This window comes from Pseudopodoces humilis, chromosome 1 (genome assembly GCF_049639895.1).
Source record: "Pseudopodoces humilis isolate 2021_Gansu_Grassland_sample_001 chromosome 1, ASM4963989v1, whole genome shotgun sequence".
Classification (NCBI taxonomy): Eukaryota; Metazoa; Chordata; class Aves; order Passeriformes; family Paridae; genus Pseudopodoces; species Pseudopodoces humilis.
This window is the reverse complement of record NC_142200.1, coordinates 110969610-110993443: the sequence shown is the minus strand read 5'-3', so window position 1 is coordinate 110993443 and position 23834 is coordinate 110969610. Positions and strand designations below refer to the sequence as shown.

General features: G+C 39.9%; 1 protein-coding gene across 1 annotated transcript in view; it reads left to right on the top strand.

Annotated features, from left to right (window-relative positions):
- The first annotated feature begins 608 nt into the window (after positions 1-608).
- The window catches only part of STT3B (STT3 oligosaccharyltransferase complex catalytic subunit B), a 51282-nt gene continuing 28056 nt past the window's right edge, over positions 609-23834 (top strand). Inside the window, exons 1-2 of the mRNA XM_005518972.3 lie at positions 609-1036; positions 23230-23338. Coding sequence (XP_005519029.1) covers positions 804-1036; positions 23230-23338 — 342 coding nt within the window. The 5' untranslated portion in view covers positions 609-803. The remainder of the gene's footprint in view (positions 1037-23229; positions 23339-23834) is intronic.

The window sequence follows — 23834 nt, the reverse complement described above, 5'->3', positions numbered from 1 at the left end:
CCGCAGCGCCCTGGCACGGCGCCGGGGGGCTCCCACGTGACTCACATGCCGCGCTCCGATTGGAGTAAAGCGCTGCCAGTCAACTATCCCACGGCTGGCAACGGACGCAACGTTCCCCTGCGCGCGGGGCCGTGCCGCTCCGATTGGCTGCTCGGGGATGACCCGCCCCTTTTAAATACCTGTCGCTCCGTGACAGGCCGTCAACGGAGTTCCTGTTAGAAGGGCGCTGCCGAAGGGGCTCGGCCCCGCCCCCTCGCCTTCTCCAGGGAGCCCCGCCCTCTCCCGGTAGCTCCTCCCGCTCCGGAGGGGCGGCAATGTCAAACGGCCCGCTCGGGAGGGAGGGAGGGAGGGAGGGAGACGCGATCCGGCCCCTTCCCTCCCGCCTGGATCCCGTCCGCAGCCCCTTCCTGGCAGAGCCCCCCTCCTCATCCCGGCACTGCCCCTCGGAGCCGCGCGCGCGCCCCGGGCCGTCTCGGTTTCCGCCCCTCCGGCTTCTTGGCCCCGCCCCCGTCCTGTCGATGGCCCCGCCCCCCGGGCTTTTGCGCGCCGCGCCATGCCCCCACCCGGCCCGCGGGACGGTGACGGCGGCGGCGGGAGGAGAAGGTAGCGGCAGAGCCCGGGTGCGCCAGGAGGCGGCGGCGAGGCAGCGAGGAGCACCCAGCAAGAACGGGCGGGCTCCGCCCCGCCCCTTGCCGAGCCCCCCGCCCCCTGCCCTTCCTCCCTCCTCTCCTCCCCTCCTCCGCCTCCTCCTCCCCGCACGCGCCGGGCGGAGGGAGAGGCTGCGAGGGAGCCCCGGGAACAACATGGCGGAGCACTCGGCCCCCGACCACAAGCACAGACCCGCCGCCAACTCCGCGGCGCCGCTCCACAGCCGCGCCGGGGCGGGCGGCGGCCTGTCGGGGGGCCTATCGCAGCCGGCGGGCTGGCAGTCCCTGCTCTCCTTCACCATCCTTTTCCTGGCCTGGCTGGCTGGATTCAGCTCCCGGCTCTTCGCCGTCATCCGCTTCGAGAGCATCATCCACGAGTTCGACCCCTGGTCAGTCGCCGCCGCCGCCGGGCGGGACGGGGAGGCGGGAAAGCGCCGCGCCATGAGCCGCGGCGGGGGAGACCCGCGGGTTCCCTCCGCCGTGGCCGCGGGGACGGCGGGAGGGCCCCGCCGCCCGCCCCCTGCTCCGCCACTCCGCGAAGTTGCGCCCCTGCCTGTTCCCCGGAGGGAGCCGGCAGCCGCGGCCGCCCCGGGAGCCGAGGAGGAGGCACGGAGGGAGAGAGGGAGGCGGTGCGGACGGGACGCGCTGTGGCAGGTCGGAGGGAGCGTGAGGGGTCGCCACCGCGGCGCGGGAGAAGGGAGGCGCCGGGAGCGAGCGGCGGTGCCGGGCGCCGGGGTGTCCCTTGCAGCGGAGACCTCGGGAACGGGGCGGCGGCAGTTCCCCCGTATCCGTTGGAGTTGCGGCAGGACTCTCCGAGGGGCATGAGGAAAGTTGTGGTGCTGGCAGGGAATCGGGAGTTGGGCAGGAGTCAGGGGCTGGTAGCGAAACAGTTGTGCCAGGCGTGACCCGCGCCCCGGTGCGGGTCCCGCTGCCGCGGCGCCGGTCCCGTGTGTGCGGTGCGGCTTCCCGGAGTGGTCTTACTAGAGTCCTTGTCGGCCGGGGAAAGAGCAGAGTGAGGAATGTACTGCAGGAAGTAATCTTCATAAAAGTGACTTGAGGGATTACAGCGAAATGGTTGACATTGATTTACTGCCAGGTGTTTCGAAGGTGCGTTTCTGAGCCCAAGGACTTTTGCCGTTTCCCACACATCTTGATTTTTCCAAAAATTGTTTTCCCTCCTGTAGAAGCCGTCTGTTCTTTTTCCCTCTTGGAAGGGACCGAAACCATTTTATGCATGAGATCAAGAAATGCTGCACTCGTTCCTTGCAGCAAGGCGAAGTGAAAGATGACAAGACTTGTGGGGCAGGATTGTTGTAGTGCGAAAACGTGACAATTAATTTTTATACTGCTGGTTACTTCATCCTGGGAATCCGTGGGGTTTTTAGAACTTTAAGTAGGGTAAGTGGCAGATGACTTTAGAATAGTGAATTGTCGGATTTTAATTTAAGATTTTATGTCTTGGGTCTCACTGTTAATTGCATGAAGTAAAGGAGATGCTTCGTTTTTAAATGCATGCTAGATGTTCTGTGCTAAATTTAATCTGAAATTGTACTTCTCTGCAAAGCATGCACTCCACTTTGATACTTTCAAAAGCACAACTTCCTCTTTTCTACTTGGCTTTCCCCCCTCAGTTCTGTCCCCCCCTACCCACAAATGTAATCCATTCACAAATCATGGCTCAGAATAGTGGATAGAGAACAAGGAATTGCTTTGTTTTTAAATGCTGTGTGAAGTAATAAACCTTTGTGATGTGAAAGCCAAGTATCCCAAAATATCTTCAAAATGTCAAGTAATTGCCCAAGATTTAAGTATTTTTCTGCAAACACAAATGAATGGAAGAAGTGAAAACTTCCAATTAATGAAGTTAAGAATGAGGGGGAGCATAGTTTAAATACATCTACAATGAGACTATGGACCTGAGGTTTTATCCGGTGGAGTAGTTCTCTTCTAACCTAAATTTAAGCATAGAGGCTTTACTTTCTATTATGGAGGAAACTTTTAAGCAACCTACATTTTTGTGCAAATTTAATCTAATTTTTATAATCAAGACTCATCCTTGTTGGATAAACTAAAATTTTACAGTGCTGAGTTGCGTAACTTGTTCCTAAACCCTGAAGGACACTAAAATGGTGCTGTGGGAGTTAAGTTCATAGTAATGATCTAGCTATAAAGATAAACTCCTGTTTAAAGCAATGTGTAAATTGATGCAAAGTCATCTTCCTGAGTACACAAACAGAAGGCATTGCTGCCTGTGCTGCTGGATGTACCCTTGTTAATTAGGGAATAGATGAAGTTGACAAAACTCATTGATTTTAATGCAGGTCTGTGAGAAGCAGTTGAAATGTCAAGAATCATGCCAGTGTCGTGTTGCTGCATGCCAGAAATGGTAGAGGCAAATGCACTTAAGTTAATTAGTAGGAAAGAGAACCTAAAATGGTAGAAACTGAACGAAAACAAAGGGCTTTCTCTACTGCAGAAGCAAAATTGTTGGAAAGAGTAAAAAATGATGTTGCTCTCTTAAATAGTGTGGAGTAGCTAGGTAGGAATGGTGTTTCATAGTTGCAAGGGTCTTCTTACAAGTCTGAATGTAATATGGGAAAGGAGCTTATATAAAGACTAGTAGCAGTGCTCTGTTTCTAATTTTTTTTTAGCCACTTCTTTAGCAGCTTCTCCAGGTAAACTAGATTTTTAATTTTTTTTTTTTTTTCAGGACAGTGGCTGTAGACTTTGCTGTGGAACAGTTTGATATTTTCCTCAATTCTTTAGGCTTTTCCTGTCAAGCTTGCATAGGCTGTCTTGCACTGTGTTGTTAAGTCAGTCACCTCTTCTCTAGTATTTGTTTTGTGCTCCAGAGAGGAAACTGAAGTATATCTGATAAAATGAGGAGCATGAGGCAAATCGTTTATTCTTTTAAATGGAAAAATATTGCTGCCTCTAAGGTGTAGAAGGCTTTCCCATTTACTTAGGAATCCAGTTTCCTGGTATGGACATATGAAACTATCAAGGGTGGGAAGAAAGGCAGAATTGCCTTGGGTTTTCTACATATTAATTGAATCAAATACCACTTTTTTTTTTTCATAACATCCTTTTCAAGCTGCCATTCTGTCAGTAAAATTAGACTTTGATTTGGGATAGAAGGGAGATTTGCTGCTTTTGTAAAATCAGCCATTGAGACTCACTTGTGTTCGCATTTCTTCCACAAGTGACCCAAATGTAGTATGCTAGGCCAAGGCAGTAGAGAGGATGGTGTTACGTTTTTGATCTCCATTGAAATACAATGCCTGGTCAAGGTAAAACCAAACTGGTATTTTGAGGTCACCATGCTGGCGCTTAAGAACTTGTGACCTGTACATTATGGCTAGGTTTACTGGTTTGTTTTTTTTCGCACTGACTACCAATTTTGTGCAGTATTTTTGTTTTTTGATTTATTTCTCATGTCATGTTTACTTTCCCTACTTGAGCTGGTCCAGAGACTTTGTGAAATGTGTGTACTTTTTGGCAGTTTCTAGGTCAGGTGAGCTGAAACATGAAGTCAGGCAGCACTGACATTAAAATGTGTCATTGACAGGCCTCCAGCATTTAATCCCAGGATTTCATTCTAAGGCAAAGAACTTGAAACATGGATAGTAATGGTACATTGGAATGGACAGATTTCATGTCAGAAATATGGTTCATCTGTTGGCTGCTTGCCAGCTGGGTGGACCAAGAGCTTAATTTTTGGTGATCTATACACACAAGTGCAAAGTGAAAGCTGCACCCGAAAGTACAACAACAGATTTAACTCAGTTGTTGAGTGAGAGCATTCTTACTGGCAGATGTTGCCTTAAACGCCAACCTGACTGCAGAACCAAGGCAACCAAAATCATGGAGCCCTTGAACAAGGGCTACTTTCTATGCACTGGTTTTCTAAAGTACAGTTCCAGCATGTCCATATGCTATTTCTTTTGGCTGCTTGCATCATATATATATGTGTATATATATATATATATGTATAACAAATAATCTGTACATATGCATATGATACATATAAGATATATATATATCTAGCAAGACTCTTGCATTCTGATACAGCTACCAAGTGAAATTATAACAATTTTTGGTACATCAGTAGTCTTCAGGGAGTACTGTCAAAATAGTACATTCATTCTGTTTGTACAGTTCTTACCATTAAGTCACACATGTGAGAGCTGTATCTGAATCATTAATCATATCCTATGACATGAGATCAAACTTCTTTCCCCTGAGAATTTTAACATCCTGCTAAAAGCCAGATTAATACCAGTTACCTTGGTGAAAGCTTTCTTAAGCTGGAATACCAAAGCCCATGTATGAGCATGAGACCCTCTCCGTACCAGTAGGCATGTGCAGGATGGTGCAACAGTGCAGGCTTTGTCAGTTCCATTTGCCTACCTTCTCCTGCCTGGAATGTTGTCTTCTACATCCATGCCAACACTTGGTACTGAAGAGCACTACCACAATCTCATATACATTTTTGGCTCTTCCAAACCAGCAGCATTGATCGCTCAAACCACTGACTTTTTATCTGCCATTAGGGGTGACCATTGTTTATTGTACCTTGCTCTGAAGTAACATAATTGTCCCAGTAGCATATATACCTTACAGATATTATAGCAATCCACTTTCTCATCACTGATACCATAATCTAGCGTTAGTAAAGTTTGGTGAATGGGGGTGAAGTGGTGAAAATAAACTTAAGGTCAGTGTCATTGCTTGAGTTTTAGAGACAGGCAGGTTAAAGGAGGTTGAGATTTTTATCTCAGGCACCGTCAAATATTCAGGTTTTGCTGTGTTCAAATCATGTTTGCCAGATGGATCCTTGAGCTGTTATAAACTTGTTTCATTAATTAAAACATAATTTAACATCTGTAAATATTACATTAAGCCTTCCTTAAAATTCAAAGTGTGAATTCAAAGGGATATATGGAATTGGTCAGTCCCTGGAGGTTGTAGGCTTGTGTTGTAGTTACCAATGTGATAGTTGACTTTTGGAGTAGTTCTCCTCTGTCGCCCACTGTGCGGTCCTGTTTTTTTTTTTTTCTTGCTTGCTATAAAGCAGTCATAGTGAATTCAATGAGGTAAATGGTTAAAATACTCTAACATTTTAGTTTCCTGAGCTGAGTTTGCCACCAGTTTTTATATTACAGTTTAGTCTCTTATTTTTGAGGAAGAATATGAATGTCAGGAGGGAATGTAAATAGTGGCTGATGTTGGAGGATAAACTGTGATTGAGTGACAGAGGGAAGGCGCATACAAATAAAGCCAGAGCACATTAAGACATTGGAGCAATAGGTGATGAAGGAAGAAGTGAGTAAGAGCATGTTAACTTGGTGTTCATAAGGAGAGGGGGAAAAAATTGTGTAAAGAGGATAATGTCAATAATTTCAATTACCAATGCCCACCCAGGTAATTCATCAGGTCACTGCTTCCCTGCTAGTGCCTCTTGCTGGGAAAATAGACAGAAGATTGTGTATTAATTGTGCTCTTGAAACTTGACAGCCACTTTGGTCTCCAAACTGGATCTGTCTTTCTGGAGCCTTTCAACCCATCACACAGTCCTGTTAGGTGAAGTACATAAATGTGGATCTGTTTAGGAAACATTTCTCATAGACTTTAGGTTTTTTTCCCCAGAACAATTCCTTTTGTTTATAATCTTAGACGACTTCCAGACCTCAGGAAAGAATTTGATTCCAATTCAGTTTAAATATAATCACTTTGAATTAATTTTGAGATGTTGCAAATTTCATGAGATTGATATTAAAAACTTACTACATGTTCTTCATTCACAAGTGTTTTGATTCTGTGAAGTGAGAAGTACTCTATTTCTATTTGATTGAAATATATCTTTTTAAGATTATATTTACTGTTAACATTTGAATGTGTTTTTATATTCTTATAAGACTAATAATTTTAACAGAATTTCAGGTAACTCAAACTTGTTTCTGCTGTTTTATTACAACAGGAAAAATATTCTAGCATAGAGTCCAGATCTGAATCAATGGGGCCTGTGTGCTCATGAAAGGAAAGGTTAGAGATTTTTATGTGAGAATAGTCTTCCAGGCTTTACCACCACACTACCACCTACCCTTTAATGAGGAGGATCCAAATCAGGCATCTTTTTTGATCACTTCTATTGCAGTATGACATGGGTTGAGAAACTCTGTTAGCACAGATTAGTCTGGCTTTTGGGGTTTCTCAATTGTAAGGTATTGTTGAGCTACTTGGAGGGAGCTGTTTTGAAGGCAAGTAAATTTTTCTGTAAGGTTGATACGGTGGTAACAGTCAAGGTGATGTTCACTTGACTGTACTAGACTTCTCTACTGCTTGTGAAATTGCAAAAATAGGTAAATATTAGAAATGTAATGGAAGAAGGATAATTTGGAAAAAGAACATTGGACCGAGTTGAAGGCAGAAACTGCTTTGTGAATGGGGAGACCTCAGGCTAGATTTGTTCAGTTGGAGTGATGCAGCTGAAAAGCAGTTCACTGTGTGGCCTCATAAAGTAGCAGTCATGCAAGAATCAAATCCCTGCTCTGTATCTACTGTTGTCTTCTACCATCTTTACTGAGCACATAGTGCTTATTTCCTCACTTAGACTACTTGTAATTGTGGTGAACACCTCATCAGATTTCATGTGGGTGCAGTAATGGGGTTATGCATGATAGGTAGGAAAAGCAGTGTTCATAAACACATGCAGAGTATGGTTGAGTACAGAGGCTCCCTACAGACTTCTTTTGGAAAACATATGAGGTGAGATAGAATGCTTGCAAAGTGTTGACCCTTTTATTGATTTATGGATAGCAGAATGAAACGTGAAAAGGAAAACATATCCAAATGTTTTATGTAGGCTGGGTCAACTGAACCATCAAGTTTAGCTTTTAATGCCATGTTTGTTTTTTTTAATGGTCTTCAGCAAACACTCACAAACACTTGACTAACTAGAGCAAATGCTACTCTTAAAATCCTTGAATGGACTTTTTTTTTTTGGCAGATATCCTATTATTTGAACAGCTTAATATGTTCAGTTTTTAAAACAGAAATTTGATTTGATTACATAGGGTTAGAGTGGTTTATAAAGGTTAGCTTTTGCTTCCTATCATAACTCTCTCTAATAGTCTTTAGTTTTGGCAGCCTGTAATCCTAATACTCATGTTTTTGAATCTGTCTTGTGTTGAACTGGTGGGGGGAGGGGAGAATAAAAATTTTGGCCAGTATAGTTAGCAAGACTATTCAAAATCCTGTAGGAACTAATAGGTTTTAAATGGATTGAGGGTACATTAAGTTTAGGGAGGTGTCTTTGCTGTTCCACAAGAATTCCTCTAATTTAGTCAGGTTATTTTTCATTTAATGTCTAATTGTGCATATGTTGCAGAGTTTCCTCCTGAATTTTTGAAAATTCCATTCTTGCTGCAAGCCCTTTGAAGTACATTTGTACTGACACTTAAGGCTACTCCTGAGGGCTTCTTTCTACTTAGGAGAGCCATTAGAGCTGCTGCTTTTGGGCTGTGTGAGGCCTGCACCCTGTAGCAGGATGTGTGATGTTTTATTATTGTTTTCATTATTTTATTGTTATTATTATTTTTATTATTATTAACTCCTTTAGCAAAACTTCTTGCAAAACATCAGTCTTGCTACTTGATTGGAGAACAAAGTGAACCTAAGACACATATTGCTATTGCCTTTTTATAATATGTCCAGCACATAGACTTCATTTCCAGCCCTATGACTGAACAAAGTTTGTGGTCTTCATCTAAGCTATTGCTGGGAATCAAACTGAGGTGTTTTAATGTGGACAGCTGCTAGGTCTGGGCTGGAGAGGTACCATGAAATTGGCCCTAATGCTGCACCACACCTTACACAAGTTGAAGCAGCCTGGGGAATGAATTTAAGGATATATATACGAACAAAATAGATCAGCTTCTGTATTTCCCAACTTACTGCTGCTTTCCCAGGGTGAAAGCTCCTTTGGCATTTTAGAGAATTAAATAGTTGCTATACTTCAAAAGTTCTTGCTATTATGTGAAGCAATATTCCTGCACTTTAGAAAAAGAAATGGTCTGTTTTAAACAAGGAATAACTGAGTATTTGTACATGAGTGCTTTAAGAGCAGGAAATGGTATTTAAAATGTCTGTCTGCTATGGGGGACCCAAGTCCAGTATCAAATGTTACTTTTTCAGAGCCCATCTAACATAAATAACTAAATGATAATTTCTTCCGGGTGTTACAATGTTTATCATATCATTTTCTGTGGCAGTCAATTTATATGGGTTATGTTAGTTTGTTAGGTAAAAGAGCATGTTCAAGTTCTCTTCAGCTGATAATCCATGAGGAATTGCAAAACACCTTTTCAAAACTTCCCTCACTTAAACAAGTTCCTTGGGAAACTACATTGCAGTGGAGGATGTGAGTTTGGCTTGATTATTGATTTTTGGTGGTGTTCTTAGTGGGATAACTGTTTTCCTCTACTGTTTTGCACAGTATTATTTACATTTATTTCAAATAGTGGCTCACTGTATGGATAGGCACTCTATCCTTTTGATTTAATATGGATTTTGAAGAAGGAAGAAATAAAATGTAATTATGTAATTTTAAACTGTTCTAGCACGTGACTGGACAACCTATGTTTTTTGAGTTCTTGGCTTTATTTTTTCAGTCTCTGTATTCTTTTTGCAATTATTATGCTATAAATGATAGCAAATGTCTTTAAATTCAAGAAGTGTTTTTTTATTTATTTTTATTCCTATCCTCACAATAGATTGGTATGTTAGGAAAATCTAGGCATGGGAAGTACCTCTTTGAGGATGCAGCTGATAGAGAGGAACACATTTAATAGAATGTGTGTGCTATAGTCAGAGGATTTGAAAGTAAGAGTGATGCAGAAGCAAAATATAACAAAACAAGCCTTCCTGTCCTGAGTACTTTTCTATGTTTATCCAGCTTTAGATACATACATACATACATACACACACACACACACGTGTGTATATATATAGAGAGAGAGAGAGAGTCTATTGCATACGTTGAATGTGATAACTGCTTATTCTAAATTTAGCCCAAACAGCATTTGGAAGTTCAGTTAAATAACTTAGAATTTCATAAATATTTCTTAAATATTTCTCTTGAAAAAGGCAATTTCATCTTCATGGTTGAAATATATTTGATCATTTGGGTATTAAAGGTCTTTAAAACATTTTTAATTCTTTCTCTGGTAATAGATAAAATGCCTTGAAGTTGCAATTCTTCTTATTTTGAAAGTCAGCAAAACAAAATTGGAGCCTTGGCATTGTATTGATGATAAGAATGATAGTAAATGGATGTGTCTTTGACTCACTATTGTAGAATGAAAGTCATGAAAGCCAATGCAGTGTTTGAGTTTTCCAAGAAGCTGTGTAATGCTACTGTGTTTTGACTGTTTTATCTTACTCAGGTGACTAGAATGATTCATCTGTTGTCAGATGTCTGAAGGAACATTTGAAAAGCTATTGCATATGTCTCACAATTAATTTTACTCTGTAGCAGTTTTAATCTTTTATTCGCCAAATAGAGAATGGATCTTGACACTGGAGACACTGGCTTAAACATTAGGAGCAGTATCTTAATTTGTGGTATTTCAGGTCAGCTAGTAAAGACAACTGTAATTATTCTCCTGTGTAATTCTCCTATGGCTAAATGGGAGCCAAGGAAGTTTTAGTGTTTTGATTTAGTATTCTACCTTTACTTCACCAGCATTAACCCCACCCTCCCACAGTAAAGCCCAGTTTTTGCTATGCTATGCTATATATTTGGATTATATGTTTTGTGTGAAATATGTCTTGCTTGTAATTGTTCCATCACTGAATTTTCTTTTCTGGCTTTTGCTTTTGTAAGTCAACTTCAGGATTCTTTTTTCTTTATGCTTCCATTGCACTCTGGTTTCAACAAAACATTCTTAGCTATGCACATCATGGTTTTGCTTTGTGAGAGTGTGTTCCACACGGTGCCATCTGCTGTCTTCTTTCAGGGCTACCTTCAAGAAGAAAAAGCCACAGAATAGCGCATTTATGGAGAGAGAGTTGAGAGGGCATATGGTCTGGTAGGGATTGAAGCATGAAAGGTCCTGGAACAGACCAGTTTAATTCATGTTTGGAGAGCAAGGAGAGAGAAGATTTAGGATTTTGTGACCTAAGAACTGTCCCTTGAGAACTTACACCAGGTCCTTCCCAGCAGCTCTCACATACCCCTGCAGTACATGACTTTTCAACCCCGTCTGAATTGAAACTGAAGCTCTTGCTTTAGCATCCTCCTTTCCCCATTTTCATGGGCAGCCACACATTCATTTTTTGTCACAGTGGGGCAGCTGCGAAAGGATGCACTTTGTTTTAATAAAATAGCTTTAGAAATGAAACTCATCCTTTTACTGTTCTAAGACAGAGGGACTGTAGCTACCAAACGGTGTATATCAGTGTAGCTGGCTGGTCAGAGAGGTAGTTTGCTTTTGAAAGGACATAGGATAGAGGAGGCAATAGTGGGTTGTAGTCTCTGAATATTTCTGTAATAACATTTGTGACAGCTTCAAAGCATATGTGTGTAATAGCAAGCCTAGCTCATGGTAACAGTGTTCCCTCACCTTCACATATTAAGTTCATTACTAAGCATTCATGGGATTTTACTAAAATGACAGAGGAGCACAGTGAAATAGCTCAATATGTTACAGTAGAGTAAGACTGAGCAATACTAGAAGTTTTGTCATGTAATGAGAAAATAAATATGTAACTTAAATTTCACATTGTACATGTACATTTAATATTAATTATATATACTGTCTTAAATGCTGAGTACTACAGTCATCACAGTACACTTAATCTTTAGCATTTCTATGTGCATACCTAAAAAGCAAATAACATTTTGTTATTGTGCTTGTATTTCCTGTACAGAGTCTTTAAAGAAACACTGGTAACCATTAAGTACAATTCTTAACAGGTTACATTAAATTCAGTGGAAAGTTAGGGTTTCTTTTTAATTTAGACTTACTTGAAACAGTATGAAAAATATAAAATAGAAGGAGTTGATAACTCATTTTAATTTCTGCTTGCCGTGCTTATTTGAGACTAAATCAGACACTGAAACATCTGAATGCAAAATAAGGTGAGAAAGATAAACTCAACTCTGTATTATGAGGAAGGATGAAGGCCACTTTCAGTTTTCAGCTACTTTCCTGGTCTTTGTTTATTTTATTGGTGACATCCTATTCCCACATTAATTTGCTCCAGTGTGATAATATACAGTCACCTTCCAGCAAGCAGCTGGAATTTTCACCCTTAGCTAGGGGCCATCATCCTTTCTTTTGGGACTGTGTTAATAGAGCACGTGGATACTTTTAATCTGCTTCAGAATAAAATCAATTAAAATGGTTTAGGTCACAGAATCATTTAGGTTGAAAAAGACCTCTTAGAGGAATGGGTCCAACCATTAACCCAGCACTGGCATACCTTTTTGAAACACTTCAAGGGTTGGTGAGTCAACTACTTCCTGAGCAGCCTGTTCCAATGCTTAACATCTTTCAGTGAAGAAGTTTTTCCAAATACCTAATCTAAATCTCCTTTGGTGCAACTTGACATTTCTTCTTGTCATCTTACTTGTTAACTGGGAGAAGAGGCTGACCCCCACCTGGCTACAACCTCTTTTCAGGTTGTCGCAGAGAGTGAAACTTCCCTATAAGCCTTTTTTTCTCCAGGCTGAACAAACCCAGCTCTTCCACCTGCTCCTCATAGGACTTGCACTCCAGGCCCTTCACCAACTTCACTGCCCTTCTCTGGCCTTGCTCCAGCATTTCAGTGTTCTTTTTTTGTCCCAAAACTGAACACAGGATTTGAAGTCTGGCCTCACCAGTGCTGAGCCCAAGGGGACAATCCCCGCCCTGAGTCCTGCTGGCTGCACTATTTCTGATACAAGCCAGGATGCCATTGGCCTTCTTGGCCACCTGGGCACACACTGGCTCATGTTAAGCTGCTGTTGAACCAGGTCCTTTTTCACCAATCAGCATTCCAGACACTCTTCGCTAAGCCTGCAGTGTCCAGTGGGGTTGTTGTGACCCAAGTGCAGGACCCAGCACTTCACCTTGTTGAACCTCTTATAACTGGCCTTGGCTCAGCACTCCAGCCTGTCCAGATCCCTCTTCAGAGCCTTCCTGCCATGCAGCAGATCAACACTCACACCCAACATCTGCAAACTGACTGATGGTGCACTCGATTCCCTATCCACATAATGGATAAAGAAATTAAACTGGCCTGGCCCCAGAACTCATCCCTGGGGAGCACCACTTGTGACCAGCTGCCAACTGGATGCAACTCTGTTCACCACCACTCTTTGGGCTTGGCCATCCAGACAGTTGTTTTCCCAGCAGAGTGTGTACCTATCCAAGTCACGAGCAGCCAATTTCTCCAGAATGCTACGGGAATGATGTTAAAGGCTGCAGGAAAGTCTACGTGAACAATATCCACAGTCTTTCTGTCATCCACTAAGTGGGTCACCTTGTCATAGGAGGATCAAGGCTGATCAAGAGGTATCTGCCCCTTGTAAACCCATCCTGGGTTTACAGGCCTGATGCCCTGGTTGTCCTGTATGTGCTGTGTGATTGTGCTCAAGATGTTCTGTTCCATAACCTTCTGTGGCACCAAGGTGGGGTTGACAGCCCAGGAGTTTCCTGGATCCTGCTTCATACCCTTCTTGTAGGTGGACATCACATTTGCTGGATTCAGTCTACTGTTTCTCTCTGGTTAGTGAGGACTCCTGGGAAATGATTGAAAATGGCTTGGTGAACACTTCTGCCTGCTCCCCCAGTACCTTTGGGTGGACCCCATGCAGCTTCATGTGTGTTTGAATGGTGCAGTAGGTTGTTGACCATTTCCCCTTGGAATATGGGGGCTTCATTCTGCTTGTCATCCCAGTCTTCCAGCTCAGGGAGCTGGGTACTCAAATAACAGCTGCTCTTACTGTAAATGACAGAGGCAAAGAAGCATTAGATACTTCATCCTTTGTCATGGTTTCCTTCCACATCCAGCGAAGCATGGAGGTTCTCCTTAGCCCTCCCTTTGTTGCTGATTTATTTATAGAAGCATTTTTTGTTGTCTTTTATGGCATCTTTAGAGTGGTTTGCTTTAGCTGTGATTCAAGCTTATTTGTCCGATTTGTGGACAGAAGCGGATTAGGAGCGCTTCTGTGCTCCTTTTAGCTAGCAAAGGTTAGTTGAAGGATAACTGCCACAGTTAAATTTGCATGTGTAATTTAGTACAAGGCATCCTTGAGTTAGGAATACATTTTTTTACTCTTTTGCCTTTGTGCTTAAGGCATTATTCATGTATTTTTCTTGTCAGCTTTATTTGTTCAGGGCATAATTATATCTGTCTCTTGGTTCCTGAAAACCCTGTGTGTATTGCTTGGTTTGTTCTGCAGGTAATTCTATCTATATAAATACATACCCACAGGTGAAAATTGTCTGATCGGTTCTACAGTCCTTGGGAATGCAATGTTTGCATCAATGTTCAATAACCTGTAGTGCCAGGTTACTGAGGGGTTAAGCAGAATTTGAGCAGACATATTTAAGTTAAATAAAATTAGGTCTTTAACATGGTGTTAATCACAGGACAGAAATTCTTCAAGTTAGACCATGTCTGTTCTGCTCTGATGATGTTTTGTATTATCCACTCTGAAACAATTTTTATTTTCTCAGCAGTTATTGTATTAAAAAGTCAGTAAGTTGATATGGCAACAGATGGAGTTCAACAGGTGCACTATGAGAGATCCAGATTCTTGGACTAAACATGATCTACCTACAGAGAGACCAATGAAAAGCAAGTATAGTCAGAGAATTCAGACAAGGGAGACCAATCTAGATGCAGGAGGAAGAATAGCAGATGCATTAAGAAATGTACTAAAGAGCAAATATGTAAGGATTTTTGAATGAAAAGCTACCTTATTTTAACTTGCTAAACTGACTTAGATGTGCAGCCACAACACTGTAGATACTTTTAATTTCTGTAAGCTAAAGAACCTTATGTTGCCATTTGTTGACATTTGTAGAGGGTGGTTTGATATCTAATGTCTGATTCTGGCTGTATTTATCCTTTGTCATGTTACGAAGAAGTTCAAGTAACAGACTCTTGACTGTCAAGTGTTGTACAAAATAATTTCTGCTAAAGCTCTTTTATGGTGCTATAACTGTTTAAATGTTCTGCCAGAAATAAGATTGTCACTGCTTAAATATCATCTGTGATGTGAGGGATCTGGAGCCTTTCTAAGGGTCCTGTTTACTTTTTACCATGACTTGTATTTTACAGGGTAGAAGCAGTCTGCCAGGCCATCTTGCATCCAGACTGATTTCTTAAATTTCACTTAATGGGAAGTGAAGTTGATTCAAATGCAATTTGGGTGTAGCTGGTACTTTCTCGATTGCCATGGTGTTGTAGCATATAGGTGATGTTATTATGTAATAGAGATGAAGGCTGTGCCACATACTTCCAAGTAGTTAAAATAGAATTAAAGTATCTGCAATGAATGGTAAATTTCTTCTGTTGTACTCTGTATTTCAGACTATTACAAAAGTTAGTATTCACTTCTGTGCACATATTAGATCTTGTTGCAAGATAACAGGTATTTTTGGGATCAGTTTAATAGGAGTCCACTGTAGTTACTTAGGTGTTACTGGTTGCTTTTCTGTACTAGGAGACAGTGAAAAAGTGGCTTGGAAGCTAGCTGTCCTCTGTTCCCTTTTACTTTTTATGAAGCAGTCATGTTTATCTCACTGATTTTTAGTACCAGTTTTTTCACAGAAAGGATATTTTGCTCTTAAAATATATTGTTCAGCTAATAGCCTTTTAATTCCTTCCTGCCAAGCAGATCCTCATGTATCAGCCTTTAACTTAGAAGACCTTGGAGTTAAGCTGTCTCCATCATGTTTAAAACAAGTACAACACAAATCTGATCTGGAAAAACACCCTTTTGAACATATTCTTAAATTTGGTGCAAAGCCTTCAGAGTTGCAGGATACAAAGCTTATTGTGCCACAGAGTAGACCAAGATTACTCAGAAACAAGCAAACATAGCACTATAGGGTTTTTTGAGTTTATAGCAGTTAATACTGTATTGAAGAGAGAATTGATGCCTCTTAAGAAGCTGATGCTGTCAAAAGGTACAGAACCAACATTGTAATCAATTTGGATGCCAGTTGTAGTGTGGGGTGTCTGGGGTAAAGTGCATGTCCATGAAAAGGAAAACAAGTATTCAGTTTTTGCATGTAAAATTTTCAAATGATTCTGTTTCCATCTTGTCTTTGAAACTGCTTGGGAATTTTGACTGTCCCAAGAAAAACGTCATCATCACTTTCTTCTTAGGTCTAAAATGTTGTTACATGTTATGAATGGCAGAATTCACTGGCAAAGTGGCTTTTAATATTGATAAAACCAGTGCTTTTCATAATAATTTGCCTTGAGACATGGAATAGTTCAAAAGCAAGACAGAAAAAGTAATAAAAAACCTAATAGGCATCAGGGGAAGTGTCTGAAGTTGTAGACAGATATACGCCCACTACAGTGGTGATGGGAAGCATATCGTGGTTTCAGATGGTGGTATATTGTGTGAAAAATACAAATTGTGATCATGGAGTGCTCTCAAAAGCTCACAGTTTCTTAGCAAAAATACTGAAGGTGCCCTCGGTTCTCTGAAAAACCTGAGTGTATGCTTCTTGTAGAATTTTATATCATTAAGCTACTGGCAGCGTGCAGTTCCTGATTTTAGCACTTGCTAAGCATAACATCTTATTGCAGGCAGGGAAAATACCATGCCAAGTAGTGGCAGTAGGAAGGCTGTAATCCTTCTTTAACACATTGGGGACATTCTGATATTCTTAATGGTAATTCTTAATGGTTATTCTATAAACATTCTGGTATTCTTCAGGATTTCCATTGAGCTTAGTTGAATGTTGGGCCTGAAAAAATGGGTGCCCTGCTGATTTTGTCATCCACTTTTTTTTTTCTGCTTTGGCTTTCTCCTGGTTTGCCTTCAGGGATTATTCTAAAGATACGACAAAAAGGGGAAGTTTTGTTTCTCAGCTGGATTCCAGGAACAGAAATTTCTTCCTCCTTTGACTCAAAATTTCCATAGTTTTTGAAGTTAGGTGGTCACATCACTGCAAAACTCCTGCCATTTTGTTACATCATCATTCTTACTTATGTTAGTATAACAAGAGAGCCTTTGCCAAATTTTTCTGTGTGGGTGGGTTTGTCCAGAGTTATGAAATCTGAAATCAGGAGCAGGTCCATGACCAACTTTGAACCTGAAGAAACTCAGAACAGCAGTACTGCTGCCAATTATTTTGTCAAAGGCTTGTGATTGACAGTCAACTTAAAGGATATGTATTTCTTTTTTCAAATGGCCCTACTTTCATCAAAACCCCTATAGATCATTTGAGCCTCTCTAAATGTAGGGCAGTCTGGGGAGCCATCACAAATACTTGATATTATCCCAGAATGCGAAGAGTAATTATATATTCAGATATTTTGATATAAAAATGTAAAGACTAAACAATCAAAAATTGCATATTTAACCCCCTAAACCCCTCAGACCTAGGATGATATTAAACTCTGCATCAGATAAAGCTTTTATTTTTTCTTTCTGCTGGACTTGTGTTAATAATCATCTTTCAATCAAGTTTAGCAAGAACTGTGCAAACCTGTTCTGTGTTGCTTGTGAAAGATGGGGTAGAGTTTGTGTGCTCATGATACTCTGGGTGGTTGTTGTCTGAGGTACAGAAGCTTGAGTGTGCAAAGTGGTAACAGCTTCTACATAAAACCATGGTAGGTGGTTCCTACCAATTCCAGAAAAAAAAAATTTGTGGTTGCATAAGGACTTAAAATATATATAAATGTGCTAATTAGGGATAAATCATGTAGTGTATGTATTAGACTTAGGACCTTATAAAACCATTCCACTGACATGAATGCAAGTTAAAAAGAAAGGAATGTGAGATTTTTTCTGAAATAAAATTGCCTGGTTGTTCTTCCATTTTGCAGTTATGTCAGTTTTAGCTCAGGTAAACAGAGGACCATTGTCTATTTATTGCATGAGTTCTTACACATGAGAGGTAGAGCTTGGTGTATGTTTTCACCAGTCTTACAATGAAGTCTTAACACCTTAGGTTTGGGTTGTGGGCACTAGGAAAGGTTCTTTATGTGTCATAAGTACTTTTGCCTGTAGGTGTAGCTGCTCCAAAATTCTAATCTTGATTATTTGAAAATGGCTTAAATGTCCATACATACTTACCAAGGTTATAAATGCAACAGAAGTAAAAATTTTCCTGGTGAGAAAGACTTCCTTAGTGCCTTGAATTCATTATGTGATTGATGGGTGCTACACTTCCATTTTAAAAACTTTTGTTTAAAACCTTTGTTCTTGTTTAAAGAACTCATTGTGTTAATTGCTCATTTGCAGATACAGAGCTCAGAATGAGACTTGCAGGATGTTCTGCTTGTAGAATAGTCAGTGGGCAAGCAGGTGTTTTAAAATTTAGTTTGGAATACTGTATATATGTTTTTTTGTTTCAATGGAAGTTACTGAAGTTTCTCATTAGATTTTCTATAAAGTGTTGCTGAATATATTCTTCCTTTGGATGCAAAGAATATGTTGGATATGGAGTCAATCTGCAGCTATCTTTTTCAAGAATCTAGACTTGCCATCTCTAATTAGATTCTGTATGGCCGAATTGATTCTGTAATCTACATTTGCATTAAAAACTGACTCCTAGAATTACTCAGATAGCTTGTAATGTTCACAGTTTGTATCTTGTCATTTTTCTGAATTTGCAGATGTGAAAATTTTGTGCATCTGCAGCTGAAGACTTTTAGAGCACAGAAGCCTTTATAATTTAAGGCTTAGAAAATTTTCAACAGATTCTGCTTGTAAGGAGATTACATATTCTCAGATGGCTGTAAAATGCTGGATAAAAAGTCTAGATGATGGGGCAATAATAGCATGAAATTGACTGGGATTTAGGCAGTCACCATTCCAACAAGAAGCAGCACACTGATCTTGCACTCTCTTGGAATGGAAGGGTCAAATGAGTTCCATTGCTGTCAGTGTAATTTGCCTTAAGTGTTGTTAAGATCTGGATGAAGTAACTGCACTGGTGTATGTGTGCTGTTCTTTTCTATATGTTCTTATTTCTCAGTAGGCTGAATTTTATTTTAATACTCACCTTAAATAGTACTTTGTCAAGGAAATACTAAACCTAGGAACGTCAAAGATGTCTCCTTATAAATATAGCAGTAATTGTTGCTGTGAAGTGCTGGAGAATTGTGGCTCCTGGATAGAGAGTGATTGCTGTGACTAGCGTTAAGTAATCATCCTACAGTATTGCTTTGTGTCATCAAAAAGGCAGTTCATAGCAAGGAGTAAAAATCAAACCTAAGCATGAACAGATAGTTAAGATTATGTATTAACAGTGCATAATATATAAGTGAAAACTTCACAGGCTTTGCTTTGCAAGTTGCCTAGTTAAGCTTTCTAAATTAGTGTTGCTACTAAAAAAAAGATTGTGCCTCTGTTTCAGTTATTTTGCTGTTGGCACTTATAGTCTGTATGTTAAAATATATGAAGTGAGAACAGTATTTCTATTAACTTATCTCCACTTGTCTGCTGAACCAGCTGTAATGTAGGTATCTCCAACAGTGCCACGGAATTAATGGCACCATACACAAGAGCACTTAGGTGATCATTAGAGCATTCCCCCAAAGATTCAAACTACAATACCAGCCTACTTTGGTGGTAGGGACTTTGAATTCTGAAATGTACAAAGACTTAGGATTGCTTATTCCTTTAAAGCTTAGCTTGGAGGAGGAGATTGTTCAAACTACAGATATGACAGAAAGAGGCAAGGAGAACAGCAGAGCATCACTTTTCCTCCTGTAACATCAACTAAAATAAGTCAACGCTTCCTGGTGTTAGGCCCTTAGCTGAATATTAGCATGTGTGTATCTTCTTCACAGCATGGACTGAGAACTTGAATATTTAACTCAGTTTTTCTAGCTATGTATTTAATTAATGTGTGCTTCACATAATTTTATTCTTTATTCTTCTCAGGTCTGTTTCAAATCGACTTGCCTCAAGGGGGTGAAAGAGGATGAGGTGGAACCTTGGGAAATGGATAATCTGTTTCCAATTTTCCTCAGGATCAGATGGATGTGAGGGTTGAGGGTGGCAGAAAAGGTCCTTTGCTCTGGTTTGTGCTGCATACTGTTTAGTCAGTGTGACCAGCAGTGTACTTCAGTTCCAGTGTCTTCTTGGATAAGATGGAGTAGGTCAGAAGGAGGGCTGGATAAAAACCCTAAGTGTCACCTCTTCTTGCTGCTGCTGCTGCTGCAAATGGAAGAACTCGAGCAGGCAGTGACCCCCAAACCAGACATGCAACCCTTACCCAGCACTGGCTGTTGCCTCCATTCTGATTCCTCCCTCAGCTGCAGCCGCTGAATATCCCAGATGCAGGTGTAGGCAAAGGTGGCAGTTTTTTCTAATATTTTCCAGGGCTGTTTTGCAGCCCTGTGAAAGCTATACATAGCTGCAGGTACTGTGATAGCATTGCAGTAGGAATACAATACCACCGTGCTGCATGTCAAGCACAGTTTGAGAAGTACCAAGATAGTAAAAAAGGTGTGACTGGTTTCTGATGCTTGCTGTTTGTTAGCAGCGCTTTCCATTCTAGCTTAAAGGGAAACATTTTCACAAGGTTCAGGCTTGTCCCTAAAGGAGAAAAGTGCTGTGAAGGGCTAAGTGATATCAGAGCATAATACTGGCATCATCATATGATTGCCAAATTACACTTTTGTCCGGTGCCCATTGCTGCCAGTTTGTCCATGCCTGAAGCTGGCTTTGATATGCGGTATCACAGCAACCTTTTCTTGATGTGTGCATATGTTTATGCTGACATTTTAACTTATTTTTGTTTGCAGATAATCTAGTGGGAGGTGAGATGGGCACTTTTTTTAAGTCAAAAGTGAGGTGCCAAATTAAGCTTCTAATTTTTTTTTGTTGTTTTTGTGTCTAGAAGGTTGTTTCTTTTTCTCACTGGTGTTTTCTCAGTGAAAAACAAATGTACCTATAGTATTGCCAGTGATTTCTGCTGTAAAGACATGCCCAACTGTCACTGCATGTTTTCATTTGTGGCAAAAAAAAATCACTTTTTGAAAGAAGGGCTAATATATTTCTGTCTGTCTAAGAGTATATTAGGAGGGAAGATTAAATTCTTACCTCTGAAGTGGTAGAAGTAAAAAGCTGTTACATTGCATTTCAATTTTGAGTGGTAATTCATTCTTATTAAAGACTTAATGGGATGCTGCCAAAGCTCAAGACAATTGTTCACATCCTTCTGAAGTCAGTTATGAAGCTTTGCTATTTGGAAACATGAGGAGAATGTCAATATGTATTCTTCTTGCCTATTTCATTTGTTTAACTAATCTTTTGATGCTGTAAAAGTAAACATCAGTCATACTTTTGTAGCCTCTGTGAGTTTAAGGTATGATTTAAAAATCCGAAAGTAATCCATGTTAGTAAACATCTTTCTTGTTCCCTCTTTAAAGTTCTAGGATAACAGTACTGGGTGGGTTTTCAGTGTTTTCAGTCAAGTCTGTAGCTGGATGGATTCTACATGTCCTGTGCAATATGAAGCTCCTGGTTTGTTATATACCATACTGCAGGAACTTGGCACTAAACAAATTAACAACAGACCTTGCTATACTAAGATAAGAGGCTAATTTTACAGGTACAGCATTTCAGAAATCACATTAGAGTTGACAGTTCAGAACTGGAGAATTAATTAATATTTAGAAATCCAGTCAAATGGGAATAGTTGTAGGCTTATTAAAAGCCAATGTCACATTGCTGTTTGAATCAAAGATTTCTAGGTCAGAATGACTGATGTTCGTGTGAATTTTCTTATATAAACATGACTAATGACTTTAGAAAGGCCACAGTTTTATCAGTTAAAGTATCCTATATAACTGCTCATTTAACAGATGTAAGAGCGTGTTCCTGAAAGTACTTCGCTCTGTTATTTACTTATTTTTAATATAATTTGATTGATTCTGTGATAGGTCAGACACTTGAAACATGCAAATTTGCTGACATCTGAACCTGAATTTCAGTTATTTTTGTTCTTCCTCTGTGCAGATGAAGAAATCTGCTCGTGACCTCAATATAGCTTTATTTCAGATATTACTTGTACTGATTAATTAGGAACTTGATGGGGTTTGCAGTCCTAAATGACCTTAGCTTTATTCTGTGGAAATGAATTAGTTCAAAGTAAACCTGTGATATTTTGGGAATCCTAGATATGCAAAAGAATTTTATTTAGTTTAACAATTTTTGTTAGAAGGGATGCATATTTCTGATGTAAGGTGATACTTCCATGAAGTAGATAAAAACACACACAAACTTCTCTAGGCTTGAATTCTAGCAATGTCTTTGGAAGTCTTTCCTGATGGTTTTCCCATCTAACCTTCTGTCTGTTTCAGTATTCAGTTTAGTCATCTGAACTTCTACTTAACTAATGAATAAAATCTTTAATATTTCTTTAACTAATGAGTTTCACATAGTTAACTGAAATTCAATTAGAATTTCAGGCTTTGTTAATATTGCTTGTTTCAGAAGCTGTGTTCACCTAGGATTTTCTCTACCTAAACTTTCTGTACAAAGCTTCACATTCTCAATATCTGTAGCCTTTTTAGCCTGGCCTTTGAACGAACGATCACGAAAGTTGCTGTTTTAGGATAACACGCACTGTAGTGCTTCTTGCAGCCTGATACCTAATTTCAAGAACTAATGGACATTTTAATAGTTAAAAAGTTTTGTTATCAGATGTTTGAGATACTTTGTGCCAGGAGGGTAGAAGATGAATAACTTAATAGCAGTCTGTTGATGTTTTTTAATGGTTTTTATACAGTGTGGAAGACTGAGCTGAAGGTGTGCATGAGAGATCTTTTGTTGTACAAGAAATTCTCTGCAGCAGAGAATGTACAAACTTTGAAGATGAAACTTCATCTACATTGTGTAAATTCTTACTGATTGAAAGAAGCCCATTAGTTTGGTAGTGTGAACAAACAGACTGATTCTTGTTGCCTGTTATTGAATGAGTCACCTGTCAATTTTACATGAAGTAGGGTAGCAGCAAATGTAGCATGTAGCTATCCTGTCTCAGAATGGAAGTCTTGCATTGACTGCATGTGATAGACTATTTGAAAATGAGTAGTTTTAGAAAGGAATAAAAAAAAACAACAGTGTTTTTCAGAGTGAAAGAAAGTCTTAATGCTTACACATAAAAATGAACTCACTATATATCACTCATGATAGTTTAAAAACTAGCAGCTGTCGTCTGGTATATGCACTGGCTGTAGAAGTGAAGAGACTATAGTTGTTAGTATCTGAGAACTTATTAATTTACTTTAAAACTCTGCGGATTTAGAGAGGACCACTGTACTTATATAGTAAATGAGATGCTAAAGTTCTTGATTTTTATCTTATCCTTCTTCTGTTTCTTTCTAGGTTTAACTATAGATCAACACATCATCTTGCATCTCATGGGTTTTATGAATTTTTAAATTGGTTTGATGAAAGAGCATGGTATCCACTAGGAAGAATAGTAGGTGGAACTGTAAGTATTGTAATAATACATTTATTAAAATAAAATAAATTTAATAAGTGAAAAATAATGATGGCTTTTCAGGAAGATGGCTTTTCAGGAAGTTTTTTTGAACTTTCAATACAAATTTGACATTGATAAAACGAGAATCTTAATAAAATATGCTTTTAATTGTCAAATTGCTGCAGAGGGAATATTGTGATGTTTTTAATTTTTAGTTGCAGAAACTAAGTCAACATGCCTTAGTCTTTATCCAATAGCACATTGTGACCAAGAAATATGGATCTTCTTGCATATGAAATTCTAATAGTAACAAATAAGGGTATTATGACTCCTGCAATTTTGTATATGAAATCAAAAAAAGAAAAGCATTTTTTTAAAAAAAGTTTTTTTTAAACTCATTACCTAAATCTCTTAAGGTACAAGTTTTAATCCAATGATGTATGCTGAGTAGACTTCATGTATGTATGGAAAAAAGTTAGGATTTCACTGGGAGAAGATCTTGTGA